Here is a 25,631-nt window from a genome sequence, read left to right on the forward strand (position 1 = left end):
TGAGGCATTAGTGATCTGCAATTTCTGTTAAAACCCCAGATCTAATTGCTGGGGGATCAAGTCTCCATGCTGTGCACTCCCTGCCATTCCATTAGCCGGTTGTTAATTAGAGAAAAATAAACAATCATTCTCCGGTCTTTCATAAAGAGAGGGATTTCACCCATTCTATTTTCAGCCGCATCTGTCCTTTCGGACTTGCTCGTATTGTTTCGTATCGTACAGCATAGAATTCCGTCTAACTCCCAACATCAGCCTCCAACTGTCCTACTTTGTCAGTTTGGCTCAGTGGGTAGCTCTCTCAGTCAGGAGGTTGTGGATTCAAGCCCCACTCCGGAGACTTAAACATCTAATCTACGTTGACGCTTTAGTACTGAGGGAGTGCTGCACTGTCGGAGGTGCCGTCTTTCAGGTGAGATCCTAAACTGAGGCCCTGTCTGCCCTTTCGGGTGGATGTTAAAGATCACACGGCCACTATTGGAAGAAGAGTAGGGACGGTCTCCCCAGTGTCCTGGACAATATTCCTCCCTCAACCAACATCACTGAATAACAGGTCATTCACCTCATTGTGTTTTCTGGGATCTTGATGTGTGAGCAATGTTTGCCTACATAAAAACAGTCACTGCGCTTCAAAATATCTCACTGCATATGAAGCACTTTGAGATGGGATAAGCTGCTGTATAAATACAAAGCGTCCATTCTTTTTTTTAGCGACTAGAATGATCGAACTAAAGGCCAAAGAGCAGAATGTTCTAGAAAAAAAAATTTAATAATAGAAATATAACCCACAATACATCTGAAGGACAGGTCGATCAATCAGCTGTAGTTTGTGTTGTGAAGTGAGAATGGAGTCGATTTTGACTGCCTCTCGGTGGGGGCGGTGATTGGGGGGGTTGGGGGGATGGAGGGGAAGATGGGGAAATGGGGGGGGGTGGGGGACTGGGGGGGACGGAGGGAGTGGATGGGGAAGGGATGGGAGGGGAGGGGAAGTAAGGCCACTGACCCCCATCTCAAGGTCATTACCGCCCCCTAAACACCAGGCAATGCGGTCGACACCATTTTGAAAGGGGGCCTCCTGCCGGGTGTCCAAATCGCCTGCCTGTTTCAAGCGAGATGCCCCTTTTAATATGGAAATCGGGGTCCCCATGAGGTAAATAGGAGCCTACTTGCCATTTTAGGTCAGGACTGGTCGGAACCTGGGCCATGCTCACTCCGAGCAGTTCCCCGAATGATGGAACCGAAGAGGCCCCCGACCAAAGGTAAGAGTTGAATTATTTTTGTGGTTCCGGGAGGAGCAAGAGCGAACCTCCGAGGCCCAAACAAATAATTTGGGGCCTCCCCCACCTCGGGACAACCCCCACTCTGAGATTGCAACCCCCCTCCCCCACCTCGCCCCAGCCCCCGGCGATCGCAACCCCCTCCCCCCCCACTGCACCACAGTCCGGCGAGTTGCCTGTTTGTCTCCCCGCAGCTCACCTGCTAGATTTAAGTAAGGCCAAAGGGCCTCAAACACACGTGGGAGGGGATTGTACACCGGCGGAAATGGGAAGTCAACCAGCGTGCTCCACAAATAGACCCCAATACTTCATTTTCTGCAGCGTTAGAAACTTTTGTACAAACAAGATGAGCTCCCGTTAGAAACACTGTCGGCGAGGACTCACGTTTAGAAAACACGCTGTTTAAAATATCCTGCAGCTCGTAGGCATTGATTTCCAGATCCTGAAAAGAGAGTAGAAGAAAGCGTGAATTGATGAGATTAAGTCATTAGACGCCGTGTCACGGTCATTTTCTGTCGTACGTCTTTGTGAAGAATCTTCATTTCATTTTATTACATAGAATTACATAAAATTTTACACCACAGAAACAGGCCATTCGGCCCAACTGGTCTATGCCGGTGTTTATGCTCCACACGAGGCTCCTCCCTCCGCTCTTCATCTCACCCTATCAACATAACAAGAGATGGCCAACCACCACCTTCTAGACATAACCATTATCAAGTGGAATTAAAGGGCATGGACAAAAGCACCGAACACGTTTCCAATTCCTGGTGCTCTCTATGCAGATTCCTTGAGCTCCACACACAAGCCTGGATATTCCAGGGAGCCCCCACTCCCCAGAGTGCAAGTGTGGGGAGCGAGGATTCCACACCAGTCATCTCCGAAGGCCCTGTCCCAGATTCCGGGAATGGGAATGTTTTGTGTAGCCGGGGACAAGCTGATCCCTCCTTCCAAGGAGGAGAGTCTTCTGGTGGCTCGGTCCCACTCCTCAGCACCTCCGTGTGTTCAGTCTCACTCCTGAACCCCCCGTGTGCTCTCACTCCTGAACTCCTCGTGTGCTCTCACTCCTGAACCCCCCGTGTGCTTTCACTCCTGAACCCCCCGTGTGCTCTCACTCCTGAACCCCCCGTGTGCTTTCACTCCTGAACCCCCCGTGTGCTCTCACTCCTGAACTCCTCGTGTGCTCTCACTCCTGAACCCCCCGTGTGCTTTCACTCCTGAACCCCCCGTGTGCTCTCACTCCTGAACTCCTCGTGTGCTCTCACTCCTGAACCCCCCGTGTGCTTTCACTCCTGAACCCCCCGTGTGCTCTCACTCCTGAACCCCCCGTGTGCTCTCACTCCTGAACCCCCCGTGTGCTCTCACTCCTGAACTCCCCCGTGTGCTCTCACTCCTGAACCCCCCTTGTGCTCTCACTCCTGAACCCCCCGTGTGCTCTCACTCCTGAACCCCCCGTGTGCTCTCACTCCTGAACCCCCCGTGTGCTCTCACTCCTGAACCCCCCTTGTGCTCTCACTCCTGAACCCCCCGTGTGCTCTCACTCCTGAACCCCCCGTGTGCTCTCACTCCTGAACCCCCCTTGTGCTCTCACTCCTGAACCCCCCGTGTGCTCTCACTCCTGAACCCCCCGTGTGCTCTCACTCCTGAACCCCCCGTGTGCTCTCACTCCTGAACCCCCCGTGTGCTCTCACTCCTGAACCCCCCGTGTGCTCTCACTCCTGAACCCCCCGTGTGCTCTCACTCCTGAACCCCCCGTGTGCTCTCACTCCTGAACCCCCCTTGTGCTCTCACTCCTGAACCCCCCGTGTGCTCTCACTCCTGAACCCCCCGTGTGCTCTCACTCCTGAACCCCCCGTGTGCTCTCACTCCTGAACCCCCCCCCGGGTGCTCTCACTCCTGAACCCCTCGGGTGCTCTCACTCCTGAACCCCCCCCGGGTGCTCTCACTCCTGAACCCTTCGTGTGCTCTCACTCCTGAACCCCCCGTGTGCTCTCACTCCTGAACCTTCTGTGTGCTCTCACTCCTGAACCCCCCGTGTGCTCTCACTCCTGAACCCCCCGTGTGCTCTCACTCCTGAACCCCCCGTGTGCTCTCACTCCTGAACCCCTCGTGTGCTCTCACTCCTGAACTCCCCCGTGTGCTCTCACTCCTGAACTCCCCCCCGTGTGCTCTCACTCCTGAACTCCCCCCCGTGTGATCCCACTCCTGAACCCCCCGCGCTCTCACTCCTGAACTCCCCCCCCGTGCGCTCTCACTCCTGAACCCCCCACCGTGTGCTCTCACTCCTGAAGCCCCCCCCGTGTGTTCTCACTCTTGAACTCCCCGTGTGTTCTCACTCTTGAACTCCCTGTGTGCTCTCACTCCTGAAGCCCCCCCCGTGTGTTCTCACTCTTGAACTCCCCGTGTGTTCTCACTCTTGAACTCCCTGTGTGTTCTCACTCCTGAAGCCCCCCCCATGTGTTCTCACTCCTGAACCCCCCGTGTGCTCTCACTCCTGAAGCCCCCCCCCGTGTGTTCTCACTCTTGAACTCCCCGTGTGTTCTCACTCTTGAACTCCCTGTGTGCTCTCACTCCTGAAGCCCCCCCCATGTGTTCTCACTCCTGAACCCCCCGTGTGCTCTCACTCCTGAAGCCCCCCCCACCGTGTGTTCTCACTCCTGAACCCCCCGTGTGCTCTCACTCCTGAAGCCCCCCCCACCGTGTGTTCTCACTCCTGAACCCCCCGTGTGCTCTCACTCCTGAAGTCCCCGCCCCGTGTGTTCTCACTCCTGAACCCCCCATGTGCTTAGTCCTAGATTATTTTACAGAATGTTGCAACTCACCTCCCCCGAGATTTGTTTGAAGAGCGAGCGGAACTGTTTCTCCTCTTCGCTTTCCTCCTTGGGGTTGGCTGTTGGTTTGGGCGGCTGCAACAACAACTTTCCTTTCAGTCCCCAACATTAGAAAACATTCTTATTTTAAAAAGGCGCCCTGTCATTTCCCTGAGGACCAGTGACCGCACAAACTGAGCAGTGATAGAGAGTGACCACAGCACACCTATCCCAGGGTGGAGGGCACTGGACTGCTATTTAGGTGTCAGCTGTGGCTCAGTGGGTAGCACTCTTGCCTCTGAGTCAGAAGGTTGTGGGTTCAAGTCCCACACCAGAGACTTCAGCATATAATCCAGGCTGACACTCCCAGTGCAGTACTGAGGGTAGTGCCGCACTGTCGGAGGAGCAGTACTGAGGGAGTGCCGCACTGTCGGAGGGGCAGTACTGAGGGAGTGCCGCACTGTCGGAGGGGCAGTACTGAGGGAGTGCCGCACTGTCGGAGGGGCAGTACTGAGGGAGTGCTGCGTTGTCGGAGGTGCAGTCTTTCGGGTGAGATGTTAAACTGAGGCTCGATCTGCCCTATCAGGCGGACATAAAAGATTCCATTTGAAGGAGATCAGGGGAGTTCTCCCTGGTGTCCTGACCAATATTTATCCCTCAGCAACATCACTAAAAAACCAGATTATTTAGTCATTTATCACATTGCTGTTTGTGGGATCTTGCTGTGTGCAAATTGGCTGCTGCATTTCCCTACATTGCAACAGTGACCACACTTCAAAAAGTACTGAATTGGCTGTGAAGTTGGGACGTCCTGAGATTGAGAAAGGTCCTACAGAATTGCAAGTTCTTTCTTTCCCTCAGAGATTCTGGATATCGTAACTAGGTGACAGAGAGATGATCCAGATTTATTCCATGGAAGTGAACATTTTGACCACCTGATGATATACTTGGTGGGTGGGGGCAAAATAAATTGGGGCTGTGGACAAACACTGCTCACAGGTCAACTTGCAGTCTGATGGAGGGAAGGTTTTTCCGTATCTGCTGGTTATGCGGGAGGTGGCGGAGCACAAGTTGTCCTCACCTCAGACAGAACGGCCCACAAATTGGCGCCAAAAGGAAAGGGCGTGAAAAAAAATGCACGCTACTGCAATACTCTGAGGTTAAGGTTCAGGCACGTTTTTCTCGGCAGAGTCAAGGCAGGATTTACTCTGTATCCGTGCTGATCCCGCACTAGAAGCGCTCGATGCTGACACACAGTAACGCAAGTTCTAGAAAGTGCTCTGTTCTCCAGCGCAGACACCCCTCGCCTAGATGAGCGTAAACGTTCAACCAAAAAAAATGTCATACCAACGGCCAACTCAGGCCCGTTATTATTCGTCAGTCGCAGGCTGACGGTAGAGCCTGGATGAAGGGGTCCTCACTCCACACTATGCACAGAATGAGGGTCCTTTTGACTTTGGGTGATCACGCAAAGCGGGCAATATTGGAAATGAAAATCGGGAGAGATGTATAACAGGGCGGCTGAATCGATATCTCCCGTTTTACACTGTCGCCCAAAGTCAAAATTAACCCCCAAATGACCCCCAGGGGTCAGATTTGCTCATGAGGTTAAAGGTCCTTTATGACGTGTGGGGGCAGCACTGACCAGTCATAGATATATAATGGCAAGCGATCTAAAAAAAAGGCGAGGTCAGGATTTAACCTCTTTTGAGGGATCCAGATCTAGATTTTATTGTATTTAGGAACATAGGAACAGGAGGAGGCCATTCAGCCCCTCGAGCCTGTTTCCACCATTCAATTAGATCATGACTGTTCTGTATTGTAACTCCATCTACCCGCCTTGGTTCTGTAATCCTTTGCCTAACAAAAACCTATCGTTCTCAGTTTTCCTTTTTTCTCCTTGAACTCTGTTGTTTCTCGAGTTAGGAAACCTGCAAAGTCCTGAATATAGAGACAGGACAGGAGGGTAGATTTTATGAATTTGTGCTACCCTCCGGGGAGCTCTGCTTGCTGGGAGCACCAGGCAGGGAGGGCAACAGATCCCCCAGAATTGTCCATCCGTTCACCCGCTCAGACTGCAAATCGGTAATTGAGCACTGAGTTCACCTCATTGACCTTTACACCCGGATTCCTCATACGGACTTTTTGTTGGCAAAACTCTGCACCGGGAGCACCACTGTGTCCTACCCAGACCATGCTTTCGGTGCAGAATGCTGACACAACCGACAGCCATTTGCCTAAAGCTACACGGAATATTTTACTCCAAAGTTTGAATTTGCTCAGTAAAAAAAAAACCCACCTCTGGTAGATCGGCACCAATTTTATCACCCAATTCACTGCAAATAAAATATAAGTATTATTAACATTAGAATCACCTTGGATTAAATGTTGAAAACATTAACATGGTAACAAATGTGATAGTGTAAACTGGGCTGTGGTTGGAGGAATGGCAGGAGGGGCAGTTGGCGATGGCGGGAGGGGCAGCTGGCGATGGCGGGAGGGGCAGCCGGCCATGGCGGGAGGGGCAGTCGGCCATGGCAGGAGGGGCAGTCGGCCATGGCGGGAGGGGCAGTCGGCCATGGCGGGAGGGGCAGTCGGCCATGGCGGGAGGGGCAGTCGGCCATGGCAGGAGGGGCAGTCGGCCATGGCGGGAGGGGCAGTCGGCCATGGCGGGAGGGGCAGTCGGCCATGGCGGGAGGGGCAGTTGGCGACAGAGGTTGGACGGAGGGGAGAAAACATTTTTAAGAATTGCAATTTAAGGACTAAGAGGAGAAGTTTTAATTCCCTCTCTGCAGTTCTTCCCACTGCCTGAAAAGGTAGTGGAAGCAGATTCAATAGTAACTTTCAAAAGGGAATTGGAATATATACTTGAAAAGGAAAAATTTGCAGGGCTACAGGGAAAGAGCAGGGGAATGGGACTAATTGGATAGCCCTTTCAAAGAGTCAGTGTAGACACGATGGGCTAAATGGCCTCCTTCTGTGCTGCATCATTCTATGTTTCAAAATAAACACAAATGACTGATGGTAAAGTCTTATTTCTAATCTACAACTTACAGGGATTCAGCTTTCTTCTCCGAAAAGAATCGAATGAGAAAAGCAGCCTCCTCTTCGGGTTGAAAAGTAGTGGGAACAATAACGTAATCTCCCGGCGGAAGTTTAAATCTTTGGGAGTTTTCCCTTATATTAATGTATGTTTTACTTTTTGCTTGCGAAGCATTAAATCGGAAGAAGTCTTTCGGCAGATGGTCAACTCCACTCTCAGCCTGAAAAACAAATTCCTTCCCTTAGTCTCATTTTTTTTTATTATTCATACATGGGATGTGGGCGTCGCTGGCGAGGCCGGCATTTATTGCCCATCCCTAATTACCCTTGAGAAGGTGGTGGTGAGCTGTCTTCTTGAACCGCTGCAGTCCGTGTGGTGAAGGTTCTCCCACAGTGCTGTTAGGAAGGGAGTTCCAGGATTTTGTAGAAAAACTCCACAATCCTCATTGTATAGACTATGGACGCGAAATAAATTAAAGAAAAAAAAACATTTAGCACATTGAAGCCCATCCCTTTAATACCCTAACTCTCCCATTGAAGCCCATCCCTTCAATGCCCTAACCCTCCCGTTGAAGCCCATCCCTCCGCTCTCCCGCTTCTGGCCCCTCCGCTGTCCCCAATCCAGCCCCTCCACTCTGCCCCTTCCTACCCCTCCGCTCTGCCCCTTCCTACCCCTCCGCTCTGCCCCTTCCTACCCCTCCGCTCTGCCCCTTCCTACCCCTCCGCTCTGCCCCTTCCTACCCCTCTGCTCCCCTATTTTCAATATAACCCTCTGCCATTGTAACTCATTGACGAGCAGCTAAATATTTAGCAGTAATTTCTGAGTGCCGTGACTTTGTATTAAGCAAACTAAAACTAAACCAAGAAACATACCTGATAAATGGCGAACCCAATGGTCTGTAACTTGGCTCCTTCTTTCCTCAGTTTGCGTCTATTTTTTTGCATGAGGGCCACCAGAATTGTGCATTCATTTTTGCCGTCCTCCTGCTCCTCATCTGCCTCCAGCAGCTTTACCTTATACTGCGGATTGATCCAGAATGTGTCTGCATGCATAACAGTCACAACACAATGAAACACTTAACATGGCTGTGAACTTATTTATTCCATGGGATTCAATTAATTTTCTAACCCAATGCATGCTTTAACTAAGGCAAGAGGTGAACCATTTAGTTTTCATGCCTTTATGACAATAGAAAGACTTGTATTTATATAGTGCCTTTCATGACCTCAGGACATCCCAAAGTGCTTCACAGCCAATTAAATACATTTGAAGTGTAGTCACTGTTGTAGTGTAGGAAACGCAGTAGCTAATTTGACAACAGCAAGATCCCACAAACAGCAATGTTGTTTGAGGGATAAATATTGGCCCCAGGACACTGGGGAGAACTCCCCTGCCCTTTTTCCAAATAGTGCCATGGGATCTTTTACATCCACCTGAGAGGGCAGACAGAGTCTTGGTTTAACATCTCATCCGAAAGACGGCCCATCGGACAATGCAGCACTCCCTCAGTGCTGCACTAGATTAGAAGCTCAAGTCTCTCGATGTCGCTAAACCATAGAACCCTTTTATGAATGAAAGCTCGCAGAACGACTGAGCCATTGGCGAAGACTTTGAGCATCTTACGTGCACACGGCCTGGGCAACAGAAACAACATTCACATTTCATCAGTTCCTATGTAACCTCCTTCAGCTCTACAACCCTTCAGGAATTCTGCGATCCTCCAACTCTGGACTCTTGCGCATTCCCCACTTCCTTCGCCCCACCATTGGCAGCCATGCCTTCAGCTGCCTAGACGCTGAACTGTGGAATTCCCTCCCTAAACCTCTCCGCTTCTCTCTCCTCCTTTAAGACACTCCTTAAAACCTACCTCTTTGACCAAGCTTTTGGTCACCTGTCCTAATATCTCTTTCTTTGGCTCGGTGTCAATTTTTGTCTGATAAGGTTCCTGTGAAGCGCCTTGGGACGTTTTACTATGTTAAAGGTGCTATATAAATGCAAGTTGTTGTTGTTCTGTGGACACTTGGGCACATCAATGACTGTAGTGAAGTCCAACTCCCACCTGCGACATCGTTGGTGCCACAAGTTATTTGCACAAGAACTTCCTCATACTAAACTGTAATGCACATGTCTCCTTTGAGGAGCCCCCTCGTTTACCATGTACCTGTTTACCAACAGAAACTTGGGTCAGTTTACTCTTAATATATTGGCACATTCTCATTTTGTCTCTCAATCCCAGGTGTCTGGGAGATAGCCGGCCATCTTGGTCAGGCAGTTAGCAACTGCATTACCTCCGGCTGGAGTGACTGGCATCAGGTGTCAACTGTGGTCCAGTGGGTAGCCCTCTCATCTCTGAGTCAGAAGGTCGTGGGTTCAAGTCCCTCTCCAGAGACTTGAGAACATAATCTAGGCTGACACTCCCAGTGCAGTGCTGAGGGAGGGTCAGTACTGAGGGACCGCAGTACTGAGGGACTACTGTACTGTTGAAGGGTCAGCACTGCGGGAGCACTGTACTGTTGGAGGGTCAGTACAGAGGGAGTATTGCACTGTTGGAGGGTCAGTACTGAGGGGGGTGCTGCACTATCGGAGGGTCAGTACTCAGGGAGTGTTGCACTGTTGGAGGTGCCGCCTTTTGGATGAAATGTTAAACTAAGACTCGTCTGCTCTCTCAAGTGGATGGTAAAGATTCCATGGCTCTATTTCAAAGAAGAGCCGGGGAGTTCTCCCCAGTGTCCTGGCCAATAATTATCCCTCAACCAACATCACCAAAACAGATTATCTGATCATTATCACTTTGCTGTTTGTGGGATCTTGCTGTGCGCAAATTGGCTGCCATGTTTCCTATATCATAATAGGGACTACACTTTAAAAATACTTCATTGGCTGTAAAGTGTTTTGGGAGGTGCTGAGGTCGTGAAAGGTGCCATATAGATGCAGGTCTTCATTTTCTTTATTGAATACACTTAAAAAGAGAACATCGACAGGCACAACCTTGTTCCATTGTCAGTGGAGCTTAGGTGCAATGGCATAGACACAGAGATTGTTCCACCCTCATCCACACTGCGGTTATACTTCACACCGATCAGCACAGAACCATAGACTCTTACAGCACAGGAGGCCATTCGGCCCATCGTGCCTGTGCCGGCTGTTTGAAAGAGTTATCTGATTAGTCCCACTCACCACCCCCCCCACCCTGCTCTTTCCCCATACCCCTGCAAATTTCACCTTTTCAAGTATGTATCCAATTCCCTTTTGAAAGTTACTATTGAATCAGGCAGTGCATAAAAAATTCTCCTCATCTCCCCCAATTATTTTAAATCTGTGTCCTCTGGTTACTGACCCTTCTACCACTGGAAACAGTTTCCCCCTATTTACTCTACCAAAACCCCTCATAATTTTGAACATCTCAACCTTCAACAGTCTTTCTTCATCTCTTACTCTTCGTGACCTTCAAATACCTTGGAAGTTCCTGCATCCTCCGGCTGTGCAACCTTTGGTCCAAATACCTTCAAAATTTATCACTTCCCACTTGTGAATTGCATCCTCATCCAGGGAGTCTGGTGTAAGATTACAGACTTCTACTTTGTCGTAATGCCTCTTAAAATCATCAAATGCCATCCTACAGAAAATAGAAGATAATACACGAATAGAAGATCATAGGGACAGGAGTAGGCCATTCAGCCCCTCGAGCCTGTTCAGTCTACATGGCTACAGTGGAAAAATAAAGCACGTTAAAACTATGCGAATATGGGAAGGGAACTGCTTTAAACTCTCATCGGTCATGTAATTCTTGCATAAGGAAGTTACCAAAATTATTTCCAAGCTACGAAAAAAAATGCACATCAAGATATAGGTGGCTGGCAGTGTTATACAAGACCATATTTCGATCATGCACCTTATAAGGGCCATTGTAAAAAGCAAGAATCATAGAAATTACAGCACAGAAGGAGGCCATTCGGCCCATCGTGCCTGGGTTGGCTCTTCAACTGGAGCTCACTACTCTAATCCTGTATCCCCAAACAGTTGGCGAAGATGGGGGGGGGGGGCCTTCCATCCACTACAGACACCTGCCCGATACCAGCTGAATCTCCAGCTTCAGGATCCAGGATCGTTAAATTGTTAATTACAGGAGGTGGGCTTCCTGGTCTCTGCAGGGAAGCCCTGCCCAAGCGGGGGCAGAGTTCAGCTACTGTAGGCCTAGAGGCCTCCGTGTTGCCTGACAAAGCTACAGGTTCCTTAAAACAATTAGGGGGCCCGTGCTTTGGCCTCTGCAGGCCATGCTGTCTCGGAGTGGTTGCACAAGCCCAGATTCACCACCATCCCCCCACCCCAAATAAAACCAGGAGGGCACCCACAATCATCAGGACAACACAGGACGCTTTGGCCTAAGTGGCAGCTTCTGCGATCAATGTTCAGAGGGCACAAATCGCAGGAAACGCATTGGAGGACTTGTATCCCAAATTGGCATATCATTGATATTTGCCTGCCGACATAAGGGGCAGGTCGACCACCCATCATCTGGCACAGGCACTGGGAGATGGGGAAGGGAGAAAGTGCACGGATATAGGGACTAGGCAGAGCTGGTCCCCCCAACACCTTTCTGCTCCCACCCATCCCAGATCCACCTAAAGGGGTCATCTTAAGTTGCAATATATTTCCGAGTAAGCTCTGTGAACTCTAGTATTGACCTAAATATGACATGGGACGTGACAGGAATATATCAATCAATGTTTTACAGCTTCTTCAAATTGGCATAGGAAGTTCGAACTTCTCCGTTTCTATCGGTTATACTTACCAAAACTCGCCATCATCTTTGGAGATCATATTTAGCCTTCGATACTCAGCTGCATCAATTGTCTTCCATTCAGGAGAGCTGCAAAGCAGAGAAGGAAAGTTACCTACAGTCGCACTTTACTTTTTAACCATCCCGAGGGCTGGTTTGTGTGAAGGTGAGGACACGAGGCAAGACCTGGAAGGTTCCACGGGATAGGCGATATGGGCGAGGGGATAGGAGAGAGGTGAAAGGCAAAATGCTGCTGTGGTTCATTGGTTAGAGGGTGATGGGATTCTTTACGCGTCTGGATGGGTTGCAGCTGCAACAACACTCGAGGAGCTCGACACCGTTGGGACAGAGCGGTTTGCTCGATCGACGCCCTTGACCCTGAAGCAGCAACACAGAACTCCACCAACACTGCCCTCTCCTGCGACCTCTTGCCATCGAGAAGGATTAGTGTAGCAATGTCGTGGGAACACCATCACCTCAAGATTCCTCCCCAAGTCACACAACATCCTGACTGGGACGTATTATCACCACTCCCTCTTCTTTGGCTTAGAATCCTGGAATTCTCTACCTGACACCATTGTGGGAGCACCTTCAGTACATGGACTGAGGTAGTTCAAGGAGAAGGCTCATCACCGCCTTCTCAAAGAGTACAGAGAAACTATTTCCTCTGGTGGGGGAGTCCAGAACAAGGGGGCATAATCTTAAAATTAGAGCTAGGCTGTTCAGGGGTGATGTCAGGAAGCACTTCTTCACACAAAGGGTAGTGGAAATCTGGAATTCTCTCCTCCAAAAAACTGTTTGAGGCTGGGGGTCAATTGAAAATTTCAAAACTGAGATTGATAGATTTTTGTTAGTAAGGGTATTAAGGGTTACAGAACCAAGGCGGGTAGATGGAGTTAAGATACAGATCAGCCATGATCTAATTGAATGGTGGAAGAGGCTTAAGGGGCTGAATGGCCTCCTCCTGTTCCTACGTTCCTAACAAGGAATAGGCAATAAATGCAACCTTGCCCAGTATTGCCCACATCCCGAGAACAAATAAAAAAAGTTATGGCAACTGTTTACATTGTGAACTTCAATTATAAATGTTTTACACAGGAAATTTCAATGTTAAGTGTTGACAAAAAAAAAATCATGACAACAGGAGGAGAAGTTTGTGAACGGGAAGTGGATGCGTAGACTATTTTTTTACCAACATACTAGTCAATCTCTCTGGGGCTCCCATTGCCTGGTGGATAGTGTGTTCCCCCCACAAGTGAGAGGACCTGGTTTCCGTTCCCAAGGTGGGGTAAAACCTTAGGCAGGTTTCCTTACTCCAGGGGGAAAAAATTGCTACAGATGTGCCTGTTCTCAGGTGTAAAATAGGTGCTAGGCATACCAATTTAGGAGTGGAGCAGCTAAATTAGTGCTCCCAATCTGTGAGGCATTAGGCCCCTTAGTTAAATGAATGTACAGGCACTGGAGAAGGTGCAAAAAAGATTCACAAGGATGATACCAGAACTGAGAGGTTATACCTGTCAACAGGCTGGGGCTCTTTTCTCTAGAAAAGAGAAGGCTGAGGGGTGACCTGATAGAGGTCTTTAAGATTATGAAGGGGTTTGATAGGGTAGATGTAGAGAAGATGTTTCCACTTGTGGGGAGACCAAAACTAGGGGCCATAAATATAAGATAATATAAAATAAATCCAATAGAGAATTCAGGAGAATCTTCTTTATCCAGAGATTGGTAAGAATGTGGAACTCACTACCACAAGGAGTAATTGAGGCGAATAACATAGATGCATTTAAGGGGAAGCTAGATAAGCACGAGGGAGAAAGGAATAGAAGATTATGCTGATAGGTTTAGATGAAGAGGGGTGGGCGGAGACTCATGTGGAGCATAAAAACACCAGCATGGACCAGTTGGGCCAAATGGCCTGTTTCTGTGCTGTACATTCTATGTAATCTTATCTCTTGTTGGTTAAAAGCACAAACAGATCTGATGTGTTGGATTGTGCTGTGATGATGAGCTTGTGACAGTTTTACTCTATGGTTTCTCCATCACCTACTTGTCACTCCAGGGTCCGTTCCATTCTACTTGCCCCCAGGGATTTCTTACACGGATCAGCTGTACTGGTCGGCCCCTGCACTTCACCTTCAAAAGGAAATGTAATGTGAGCAAATAGAGACAATCCATCTTCACATTAAAGGATATAGAGGCACTGGAGAAGATGCAAAAAAGATTTACAAGATACCAGAACTGGGAAGTTCTAACTATCAGGAAAGACTGAACAGGCTGGGGCTCTTTTCTCTAGAAAAGAGAAGGCTAAGGGGTGACCTGATAGAGGTCTTTAAGATTATGAAGTGGTTTGATAGGGTAGACATAGAGAAAATGTTTCCACTTGTGGGAGAGACCAAAACCAGGGGTCATAAATATAAGATTGTCACTAATAAATCCAATAGGGAATTCAGGAGAAACTTCTTTACCTAGAGAGTGTTTAGAATGTGGAACTCGCTACCACGTGGAGTAGTTGAGGTGAATAGCATAGATGCATATAAGGGGTAGCTAGATAAACACATGAGATAAAGTAAGGTGGGAGGAGGCTCGTGTGAAGCATAAACACTGGCATTGACCAGTTGAATAAAAGACTAAATCTAACACTCCCTGTGGAGGGCTGTGCTCAAAGAGAGCCCAGATTGAGACAGGCTCAAAACAGTGGACTCTGCGACTCCTTTCGAAGTTCCCCCAGGGAGTGTAGGTTGGAGATTAGAGGGGTTGGGGGGTGGGGGCATTGTAAATTCTCTGACCTGTGCTCCCTCTGCACCCCCACCATGTTACCTCCCCCTTCCCCCACCTCCCCTCCCTCACTGTGAACACAGGATTGCTGAATTTACCTAAACTCTTAACATCATTTTGAAATATATTTTTCTATATAAACTTTAGATAAAGTGTTCTGAACATTTCTATATTTCTATTTGTTCCATCCTCGAGTCTGAGTCATACAGACCAGGGTGATCCCAGGTTCCATCCCCGGTCTGTGTTCAGTTAGTTGATTTTAGCTGGGATGGGGGTATGGATGCGACAATTGGGTTCAGTATTCCTGGACTAGGGAAGGGGAAACCAGCCCGTATTGCAGATCCTGATCAACATCCAGCTACCCTTGTTGAAAAAACAGCTGTGCAAGCACCAGGTAAGGACAGGAGTGGTCTCAGCTGTGAAGCACACAGTGGTTGAAATATCCCACCAGTCCTCTCTACCAAGGCTGACGTGTGAACAATAGTCACTAAGGAAAGGTGCCTGATGCTCAGAAGCCCATCCAGCAGCGAGGAGGCAGAGGAGAGAGGGCGTAGTCGAGAAAGGAAACAATACACACAGTTCAATAAAGCAATGTAGTGATTAGAATCAACCAACACATCTAACAAGCAATATAGGCTTCTATTGGAGAGCTCACCTGGTCAACACCAGTAATAGAATACGCATGTCCTTTAACGAGTCCTGTCGTTGTGCGAGCTTCCGTTTCGGCCGCACTCGTAATCTTCAAAAATTAAAAATACACACTCAATGTTAACAGCGTTAACTGTTTACAGGCCCCACCGCATGTAGCGGGCACGTTGGTGCTAAAGCAATTGACCCACTATGGACGATTTCTACAAACTTAGCTGTGTCTAAAACATTTTTTGCGCCACCCTGAAGCTCTTGAAGGTAACAAGGTTCCACCATACTTGCAAATTCACCGCTTCATATTTCAAGGGTAAGCTCCGGTAAATGTTGGTTTCTGCTGGAAATAACTGGCGCCAAACCCGCTGCGTAAACGGCAACTTTGGAATCGACGCTGACGGTAACAGCAGATGGTTTGCGCTATCTGCTCGACTGAAATGATTGACCGGTTTAAACGTGAGCGGTTTAAGTGGTGGGGACCGTAGTGCAAAATCATATTGAATGAAAATCCCTGTGTGGGGGTTTGCATACTCACGTCAATGGAACAGCCCAGCATGCAGCCCCGTTTCAATGCTTTGTGAATGAGGGTATACAGCTGTGGGGGAGCATCTTTCAAATCAAATGTCTCTCCCATTCCACCAGTGAAATCTTCCATGGCCTCTAACGTGCTGCCTCCTTTCAGAGATTCATAGCCCCCGTTCATCCTATTAACAGACAAAGCTGGGCTTACATCATCAAAGCATACACTTTGCTCATTCTGTTAGCAAAAAGAAAACCAGACCCTTTTGCGTTCAGCTGCCACGGTTCTCCTTAGATATCTCCACCAGCTGACGTCAGGGCCTGCGACCTCCATCCGAAAGGAAATTACAAAAGTATGAGGTGCGAGTTGGCTATGATAGATTGGGGAACTTTACTAAAAGGGATGACAGTGGATAGGCAATGGCTAATATTTAAAGAACGTGTGCAGGAATTACAACAATTATTCATTCCTGTCTGGCGCAAAAATAAAACAAGAAAGGTGGCTCAACCGTGGCTTACAAAAGAAATTAGGGATGGTATTAGATCCAAAGAGGAGACATAAAAAATTGCCAGAAAAAGCGGCAAGCCTGAGGATTGGGAGCAGTTCAGAATTCAGCAAAGGAGGACAAAGAGATTGATTAAGAGGGGAAAAATAGAGTATGAGAGTAAACTAGCAGGGAACATAAAAGCGGACTGTAAAAGCTTCTATAAATATGTCAAGAGAAAAAGATTAGTGAAGACAAATGTAGGTCCCTTACAGTCAGATAAGATCCCTGGCACTGCCCATTAATAAAATTGATCCACTTCCGCCCAGTTCTTCTAATTCTGAAGGACATTCAATTGGCTAATACCATGCACAGCCATTATTCCACAGGAGACAGTGTCTGGGACTGTGCCCTTCACAGAATATATAACCGATCTGGACTGGGGGCCACAATATCAACATTTACATAAACAACACAAAAATAGGGACTATGGTTGTGACGTTAATTTGAACTTTTCTTTCCTCTGATGTGCCAAAACAATTTAATACCCAATATAAGGGCAGACTCTTAAAGTTAAAGCCAGGCCACTTAGGAGTGAAATCAGAAAGCATTTTTTCACACGAAGGGGAGTGGAAATCTGGAACTTTCTCCCCCCTCAAAAGGCTGTGGATGCTGGGGGTCAATTGGAGCTTTCAAGCCTGAGATCAATAGAGTTTTGTTGGGTAAGGGTATCAAGGGATATGGAGGAAAGGTGGTAAATGGGGTTGAGGTACAGATCAGCCATGATCTAATTGAATGGCGGAACAGGCTCGAGGAACTGAATGGCCTCCTCCTGTTCCTATATATTATGAAGAAGCTGGCAATCTTTTTCCATAGCATCAAAAATTCAGAGAAAAGCAATGAGCAGCACTATAACTTAGGGTGGCATTTTAATCAGCAGTATCAGCTGTGGGTCACTGGGTAGCATTCTCCCGCCTCTGAGTCAGAAGGCTGTAGGTTCAAGTCCCACTCCAGAGGCTTAAGCACAAAATCCAGGCTTATACTCCCAGTACCAGTACTGATGGAGTGCTGCACTGTCGGAGGTGCCATCTTCTGGATGAGACGTTAAACTGAGGCAACATCTGCCCTCTCAGGTGGATGTAAAAGATCCCACGGTACTTTCTCGAAGAAGAGCAGGGGAGTTCTCCCCAGTGTCCTAGGCCAATATTCAACCAACATCACTGACAGTGGTCGATAAATGCCGGCCTTGCCAGTGATGCCCACATCCCCAGAATAAATGATCAGATAATATCTGGGCATGGCTTTGAAATCTCAGAAGCCAAAGGAAGGTTGGTAGAGAAAAGAAAATGTTATGAAGACATATTAGAGTCTCCGTGAGCCGATTGCAGGCAATTATAATATTTGTACTTACTTGGCATAGGCCTTTTCCATCAAGGCACTCCAGAACTCATCATTACTAGCCGAGTGTAAAAACACCAAACGGTCTCTGAAGGTTGGCAAACGGTCATCAATTATAACATCCACCCACTCGTTATATTGCCAAAACTAGGAAAAATGAGAAAACATTATTAGTTGTACAACACAGTGTATTAAACCTGAGAGAAAAAAAGTTCAGTTAACAGTTTCACTCATGTTACTAGAATGGTACCAGAGATGAGAGACTTCAGTTACATGGATAGACTGGAGAAGCTGGGATTGTTCTCCTTAGAACAGAGAAGGTTAAGGGGAGATTTAATAGAGGTGCTCAAAATTATGAGGGGTTTTGATAGAGTAAATAAGGAGAAATTGTTTCCAGTGGCAGGAGGGTCAGTAACCAGAGGATGCAGATTTAAGGTAAATGGCAAAAGAATCAGGAGAGAGATGAGGAGAATTTTTTTACACAGCGATTTTTATGATCCGGAATGCACTGCCTGAAAGGGCGGTGGAAGCAGATTCTATAATAACTTTCAAAAGGGAATTGGATAAATATTTGAAAAGGAAAAATTTGCAGGAATATGAGAAAAAAGCTGGGTGAGTGGGACTAATTGGATAGCTCTTTCAAAGAGCCGGCACAGGCACGATGGGCCAAATGGCCTCCTGGCTTGCTGCTTGATTCTATGATTCCACTGACCATGGAAATATCAGGCATTAAGGAACATTAGTTATGTGGCAGTAAGTACACACGAACAGTGCATATTCCATTTACAAATGACAATTAAAAGCTTCCCTCACACAACTCCATATTAAGGTGTTGGTGACATTGTTGCCTGACCTCTGTGCCTCAATCCACACCTTATCCCAGGCTGTTACAGTGGCTTACTCCAAGTCATGCAGTGAGTCTTGTGTCAGTCTGTGGCCCAACCTCCCCCTCCCCAAACCAGCAGTTCCTTTGCGTTTTTCCGACAGGCTGTAAATCCCTCTCCTCCTTCGCACCTCACTCTCCTCCTTCTTCTCCTTCACCCTTTCCTTCTCCTCCTTTACCCTTTCCTTCTCCTCCTTCACCCTTTCCTTCTCCTCCTTCACCCTTTCCTTCTCCTCCTTCACCCTTTCCTTCTCCTCCTTCACCCTTTCCTTCTCCTCCTTCACCCTTTCCTTCACCTCTTTCACTCTTTCCTTCACTCCTCGTTGTTCTCTTTCACTCCTCGTTCTCCTCCTTCACCTTTTCCTTCACTTCCTTCACCCTTTCCTTCACCCCTCGTTGTTCTCTTTCACCCCTCGTTCTCCTCCTTCACCCTTTCCTTCACCCCTCGTTGTTCTCTTTCACCCCTCGTTGTTCTCTTTCACCCCTCATTGTCCTCCTTCACCCTTTCCTTCACCCCTCGTTGTTCTCTTTCACCCCTCGTTGTTCTCTTTCACCCCTCGTTCTCCTCCTTCACTCTTTCCTTCACCCCTCGTTGTGCTCTTTCACCCCTCGTTCTCCTCCTTCACTCTTTCCTTCACCCCTCGTTGTTCTCTTTCACCCCTCGTTGTGCTCTTTCACCCCTCGTTCTCCTCCTTCACTCTCTTCACCCTTTCCTTCACCTCCTTCACCCCTCCCTCCCCCTTTCACTTTTTTGCTCTCTCTGTGCTGACCCGCACTCTTCATTCCCCTTGATTCTATTTCACTTCTGTTCTTGAACCCTCGTCACTATCAGTCTGTGGTAGTACTCTCGCCTGACGCTCGCCCCTCACCTCAAGTTAAAATCGAGGCTAAATAATCTGGTCACTTAGCTCATTGCTGTTTGTGAGACTTTGCTGTGTGCAAATTGGCTGCCGTGTTTCCTACATTACCACAGTGACTACACTTCAAAATAATTCATTGGCTGTAAAGTGTTTTGGCACAATCTTGAAATGCACCATATAAATGCAAGTTCTTCCTCCTTCACCGTGCACTCTCCCTTTCATTTTTTGCTCTACTCTTTCCTTCATTCTTTCATTATCCTCTCTTCCTTCGCCTCTCATTCTCCTCTCTCCTTCACCATCTTGCCCTTTTCGCTGGTCTCGATTGCTCTTCCTTCGTTTCTTGTTCTCCGCCGCGCTCTCTTTCCTTGTCTTCTCCTCCTCTGCCTCCCGTGCTCCCCCTCCCCCCACTCACGTCTCTCCCTCCCTATCTCTTTCTGATTCGCCTCGCTCTTTATTCCTATTAGCAGGCGTTGCGAAGGGGACGAATATCAGCAGTGGCCTTCATTCAGACAATCAGACTCTCTGGTGCTGTACCCGAAAGTGAAAGATTCCAGCGTAACCACGGCCAAAGTCCTGTCCTGGTGGAACAACTTGGGCCAACAGCTTCGGGTTAAGGGTCAGTGAAGCAACGGCAGCAAGAAACCAACAATCCCCTGGTGAGAAAAGACAAACCAGCTGTTAGCAAACTCTACAGTGGGTCAGGATCAGAAACACCCTCGCCCACAAAAGGGGACTTGAGAGTTTTGATGGACACGCGAACGGATATGTGGGGCATTCGTTTCAACAGTAATACAGCCCCCACCACTTATCGTGTCAGCTGTGGCTCAGTGGGTAGCACTCTTGCCTTTGGGTCAGAAGGTCATGGGTTTGAGTCCCCGCTCCAGGGGTCTCAAATTTTAATGATTTAGGCTGGCAGCGCCAGTACTGAGGGAGTGCTGCACTGTTGGAGGTGCTGTCTTTTGGATGAGATGTTAACTGAGGCTCTGTCTGCCCTATCAGGTGGATGGAAAAGATCTCATGGAACTATTTCAAAGAAGAGCAGGGGAGTTCTCCCCAGTGACCTGGGCAACATTTATCACTAAAACAGATTATCAGGTCGTTGTCATATTGCTGTTTATGGGATCTCGCTGTGCGTAAATTATTTCTGTTGTATTTCCTATGTAACAACAATGACTACACTTCATTGGCTGTAAAGCGCTTTGGGATGTCCAGAGGTCGTGAAAGGCACTGTATAAATACAAGTTCTTTCTTCTTTCAATGGCGGGCGTGTTAATATCAAGGTGATTTGCCTGCCATAAGCGATGGCCGGTGTAACCAAGAAATCCTAAAAAGGACTTTCAGACGTGGAGCTCAACAAACCAGCAAGAAGGGCTCGCAGGAGTTCCAGAGGTCACGGGGGGAGTCGGGGGGGGTGGGTTTAACTGAAGGCGGCAGGGCTGCACTTTCTGACTGCCTCCGCTGGTTGTTAGCACTGCGAGCAGCTGATTGAAGCTGCCCGATGTCTCTGTCGGCTGTTCGCAGTGTTAGCACCGATGGGAAGCAGGGTCGCCTACTCTGGTTAGACATATTCCTGGAGAAATCGCGACAAGATCCTCCCACCTCCAACCACTCCCCGCAACCCAACACCACCCCCCCGCCCCACACTCCCGCCATTGGTCGCCTGACACAACCATTCACACAACGCACTGCCTTCCCACGGCCAATTGGAAAATGAACAGACTCTCCGATACCTGATTGGATGATTATTGACTGTCAGCCAAACAGCCTCTTATCCCTCCCTGCGCCCCCCCCAACCAAATTGCTGATATTTTTATAACTAATAAACAAAAGTGTTCAAAGAAAATTTTCAAAAAGTACAATTTTTTTTTAATGCCCCATTTTACTTTTCTCCAGGGCTGCTGGAAGCAGTGTCCAGGAGAGTAATACTTGATTCCTGGAGACTCCAGGACAGTCCTGGAGGGTTGGCAACCCCCTAATAGGAGGCATTGGAGATCTCGGGCAGCTTCGATCAGCTGACAGGTTTTTAAAATGAGGTGCCCCCCTGCTGACCCCACTCACTCCGACGGACGGGACGTGAACCCACTTTAAATGTCCAGATCGCGAATTGGGGCCATTTCATCCCTCCCCCCCCCCGACCCCCACCCCCCCCCAAACAGACAACAATGACCTCAGTGTCCACCACAACTTCAAGTACAAATTTTTTGCTAAGTCCATTTTGTGGAATTAGCTCATTAAAACCACTTACCCAGATCTCCCTGGCAGATATCTGTCCTTGATGCTCCATCAACAATAAACTTTGGGTCACTCGAAATCTCCTGCAATCAAACCAATCAGTTAATGAGTTAGTGCCGGCTTTTTTGAAAGAGCTCTCCAATTAATCCCACTTCCCCCCGCCCTCACCACCCTGCTCTTTCCCCATAGCCCTGCAAATTTTTCCTTTTCAAGTATTTATCCGATTCCCTTTTGAAAGTTACTATTGAGTCTGCTTCCACCGCCCTTTCAGACAGTGCATTCCAGGTCATTATAACTCGCTGCATAAAAAAAATTCTCCTCATCTCCCCCTCAATTACATAGAATGTACAGCACAGAAACAGGCCCTTTGGTCCAACTGGTCTGTGACAGTGTTTATGCTTTTTTTTCATTCGTTAATAGAATGTGGGCATCGCTGGCAAGGCCTACCCTATAAGCACATTTATTGCCCATCCCTAATTGCCCTTGAGAAGGTGATGGTGAGCCGCCTTCTTGAACCGCTGCAGTCCATGTGGTGAAGGTTCTCCCACAGTGCTGTTAGGAAGGGAGTTCCAGGATTTTGACCCAGCAACGATGAAGGAACGGCGATATATTTCCAAGTCGGGATGGTGTGTGGCTTGGAGGGGAATGTGCAGGTGGTGTTGTTCCCATGTGTCTGCTGCTCTTGTCCTTCCAGGTGGTGGAGGTCGCGGGTTTGGGAGGTGCTGTCGAAGAATCCTTGGCGAGTTGCTGTAGTGCATCCTGTAGATGGTACATACTGCAGCCACAGTGCACCGGTGGTGAAGGGAGTGAATGTTTAGGGTGGTGGATGGGGTACCAATCAAGTGGGCTGCTTTGTCCTGGATGGTGTCGAGCTTCTTGAGTGTTGTTGGGGCTGCACTCATCCAGGCAAGTGGAGAGTATTCCATCACACTCCTGACTTGTGCTCCACACGAACCTCCTCCCACTGTACTTCATCTCACCCTATCAGCATAACCTTCTATTCCTTTCTCCCTCATGTGTTTATCTAGCTTCCCCTTAAATGCATCTATGCTATTCGTCTCAACTACTCCTTGTGGTAGCGAGTTCCACATTCTCAACACTCTCTGGGTAAAGAAGTTTCTCCTGAATTCCCTATTGGATTTGTTAGTGACTATTTCATATTTATGGCCCCTAATTTTGGAAACTCCCACAACTGGAAACATTTTCTCTATGTCTACCCTATCAAACCCCTTCATAATTTTAAAGACCTCTATTAGGTCACCCCTCGACCTTCTCTTTTCTAGAGAAAAGAGCCCCAGCCTGTTCAGTCTTTCCTGAAAAGGTATAATCTCTCAGTTCCAGTATCATCCGTATAAATCTTTTTTGTGCCCTGTCCAGTGCATCTATATCCTTTTTATAATATGGATTATTATAAAAATGCTATATTATTGTAGTGCTGCCAGGTTCTTGTTCAACATCTATGTGTGCATCTTGGGTGCAAGCTAGTCTCTGCTGAAACTAAAGTTTACTGGTATCCCACACAAATCCTGGTTTAAGGAGGGACATATGGCTGCAAGAGTCAGGAGCGGTGGGTTTGCCAATGTGTTGAGAGTATAGCACTTTACTGGGCTTCTGCTTTGGGGGTAAGAAGATTCTTTGTTGGGCATTGGAGGAGCATGTTATGCTGCTGACCAAGGTGACTCTCCAGGAATACTTCTCCAGTGCATCTATATCCCTTTTTATTATAATATGGAGACCAGAACTGTTCACAGTACTCCAAGTATGGTCTAAGCAAGGTTCTATACAAGCTTAACATAACTTCCCAGCTTTTCAATTCTATCCCTCTAGAGATGAACCCCAGTGCTTAGTTTGCTTTTTTTATGGCCTTGTTAACCTGTGTCACTACTTTTAGTGATATGTGTATCTGCACCCTGAAACCTCTTTGCTCCTCTACCCATTTAGACTCTTTAGCTTCTTTTGCAAATCATCTTAAATCCGTGTCTTCTGGTTACCGACCTTCCCGCCAGTGGACACAGTGCGGAGTTGCTTCCCTCCCCATTGTATGTCTGCCTTTCCTTCGCCATGGAGGGAGACTCATCTGAGGGGCCAAACTGATTCTTCTCAATGGTCATGAAACGATTAACTATTTCTAACACTTAGATAGTTGTGGTGTAAACCGCAGTCTCTGGACCACAACAGTAACCGTTCCAATTGTCTAATTATCACAAAGCTAAGTACAGGTAAGGGAGCCCATTTGGTTCATCTAGCTCATCAGACAGTGTCAACCGTGGCTCAGTGGGTAGCACTCTTGACTCAGAGTCAGAAGGTCGTGGGTTCAAATTCCAACTCCAGAGACCTAAGCACATAATCTAGGCTGACACTCCCAGTGCCAATACTGAGGGAGTGCAGCACTGTCGGAGGTGCCGTCTTCCAGATGAGACATTAAATCGAGGCCCTGTCAGATGGATGTGAAAGATCCCATGGTACTATTCCCTGGTGTCCTGGCCAATATCATTAAAACAAATTATCTGGTTGTTATCACATTGCTGTTTGTGGGAGCTTGCTGTGCATAAATTGGCTGCCATTTTTCCCTACAATACAACAGTGACTACATTTCAAAAAGTACTTAATTGGCTGTGAAGCGCTTTGAGATGACCTGAGGTCATGAAAGGCACTATAGAAATGCAAGTATCGAAGCCCCGCATCCCTGGTACAATTCTGGTAAATCCCCCCTTAACGTTCTCTGCTCTAAGGAGAACAATCTCAGCTTCTTTAGTCATAGAAGCAGTGTTTAACATATCGTTAACAAGACTTGTCAACAGTGAAGCAATGTTTGCTCATGGATACTCTGATTCATTACTGATTTTCTTTTTTAAAATGCTGCCACACCCAACAGCAAGAACACAGAGACTTTCACCCTTTTCTCCGCAAATATTTGTAGACAATGACACAGCCAGAAGGAAAGGCTTGGTGATCACGTATCACCCCGTGTTCTGAAAGAATGGGGTGCATCTTTATTGGGGCACAAAACGGTGGGCAAGCAACAGCTCGAGAACCGAACATATGCTCCGGCCAACAAACACCACCCCCCCACCCCCCCCCAACCGACACGAGGTCAGAGGTTAGCCACACTGGGTACCCCAGCAGAGTGAGGTCACGGAGAATCTTGCCCCGGGATTCCAAGTTGGGTCACCTGTGCACCTCTCCTCTGTGCTTGTGTCATTAACATTTACTAGAATGATACCAGGGTCTTCAGTTATGTGAAGAGATTAGAGGAGCTGGGATTGTTCTTCAATCTAGGCTGGACTATCTCGTGTTCGCAGGTATAACAATAAAGGCACAGCGCTGCACGGGGCTAGGCGTCAACAACAACAACAACTTGCATTTATATAGCGCCTTTAACGTAGTAAAACATCCCAAGATGCTTCACAGGAGTGATTATCAAACAAAATTTGACACTGAGCCACATAAGGAGATTTTAGGACAGATGACCAAAAGCTTGGTCAAAGAGGTAGGTTTTAAGGAGCGTCTTAAAGGAGGAGAGAGAGGTAGAGAGGCGGAGAGGTTCAGGGAGGGAGTTCCAGAGCTTAGGGCCTAGGCAGCTGAAGGCACAGACGCCAATGGTGGGACGATTAAAATCGGGGATGCGCGATAGGCAAGAATTGGAGGAGCACAGAGATCTCGGAGGGCTATAGGGCTGGAGGAGGTTACAGAGATAGGGAAGGGCGAGGCCATAAGGATGAGAATTTTAAAATCAAGGTATTGCCGGACCAGTGCTCGCCAACCTACATTGGCTCCCAGTCTAGCAACGTACCTCAAATTTAAATTTCTTATCCTGGCCTTTAAATCCCTCCATGGCCTCGCCCCTCCCTATCTCCATAACCTCCTCCAGCCCTACCACCCTCCAAGATCTCTGTACTCCTCCAATTTTTGCTTCTTGCACATCTCCGA

The 25,631-nt window shown here is 48.0% G+C and overlaps 1 protein-coding gene across 1 annotated transcript in view; it reads right to left on the reverse strand.

Moving 5' to 3' along the window:
- capn9 (calpain 9) overlaps positions 1-25,631 on the reverse strand; it is a 54,334-nt gene that overhangs the window by 14,853 nt on the left and 13,850 nt on the right. Inside the window, exons 2-14 of the mRNA XM_067984082.1 lie at positions 21,715-21,784; positions 20,004-20,122; positions 17,740-17,873; positions 15,860-16,028; positions 15,338-15,421; positions 13,955-14,040; positions 11,920-11,997; positions 10,583-10,743; positions 8,000-8,169; positions 7,139-7,347; positions 6,384-6,420; positions 4,097-4,180; positions 1,659-1,716 (exon numbers count right to left, since the gene is read on the reverse strand). Coding sequence (XP_067840183.1) covers positions 1,659-1,716; positions 4,097-4,180; positions 6,384-6,420; positions 7,139-7,347; positions 8,000-8,169; positions 10,583-10,743; positions 11,920-11,997; positions 13,955-14,040; positions 15,338-15,421; positions 15,860-16,028; positions 17,740-17,873; positions 20,004-20,122; positions 21,715-21,784 — 1,459 coding nt within the window. The remainder of the gene's footprint in view (positions 1-1,658; positions 1,717-4,096; positions 4,181-6,383; positions 6,421-7,138; positions 7,348-7,999; positions 8,170-10,582; positions 10,744-11,919; positions 11,998-13,954; positions 14,041-15,337; positions 15,422-15,859; positions 16,029-17,739; positions 17,874-20,003; positions 20,123-21,714; positions 21,785-25,631) is intronic.

The sequence above is a fragment of the Heptranchias perlo genome, chromosome 5 (genome assembly GCF_035084215.1).
Source record: "Heptranchias perlo isolate sHepPer1 chromosome 5, sHepPer1.hap1, whole genome shotgun sequence".
NCBI lineage: Eukaryota > Metazoa > Chordata > Chondrichthyes > Hexanchiformes > Hexanchidae > Heptranchias > Heptranchias perlo.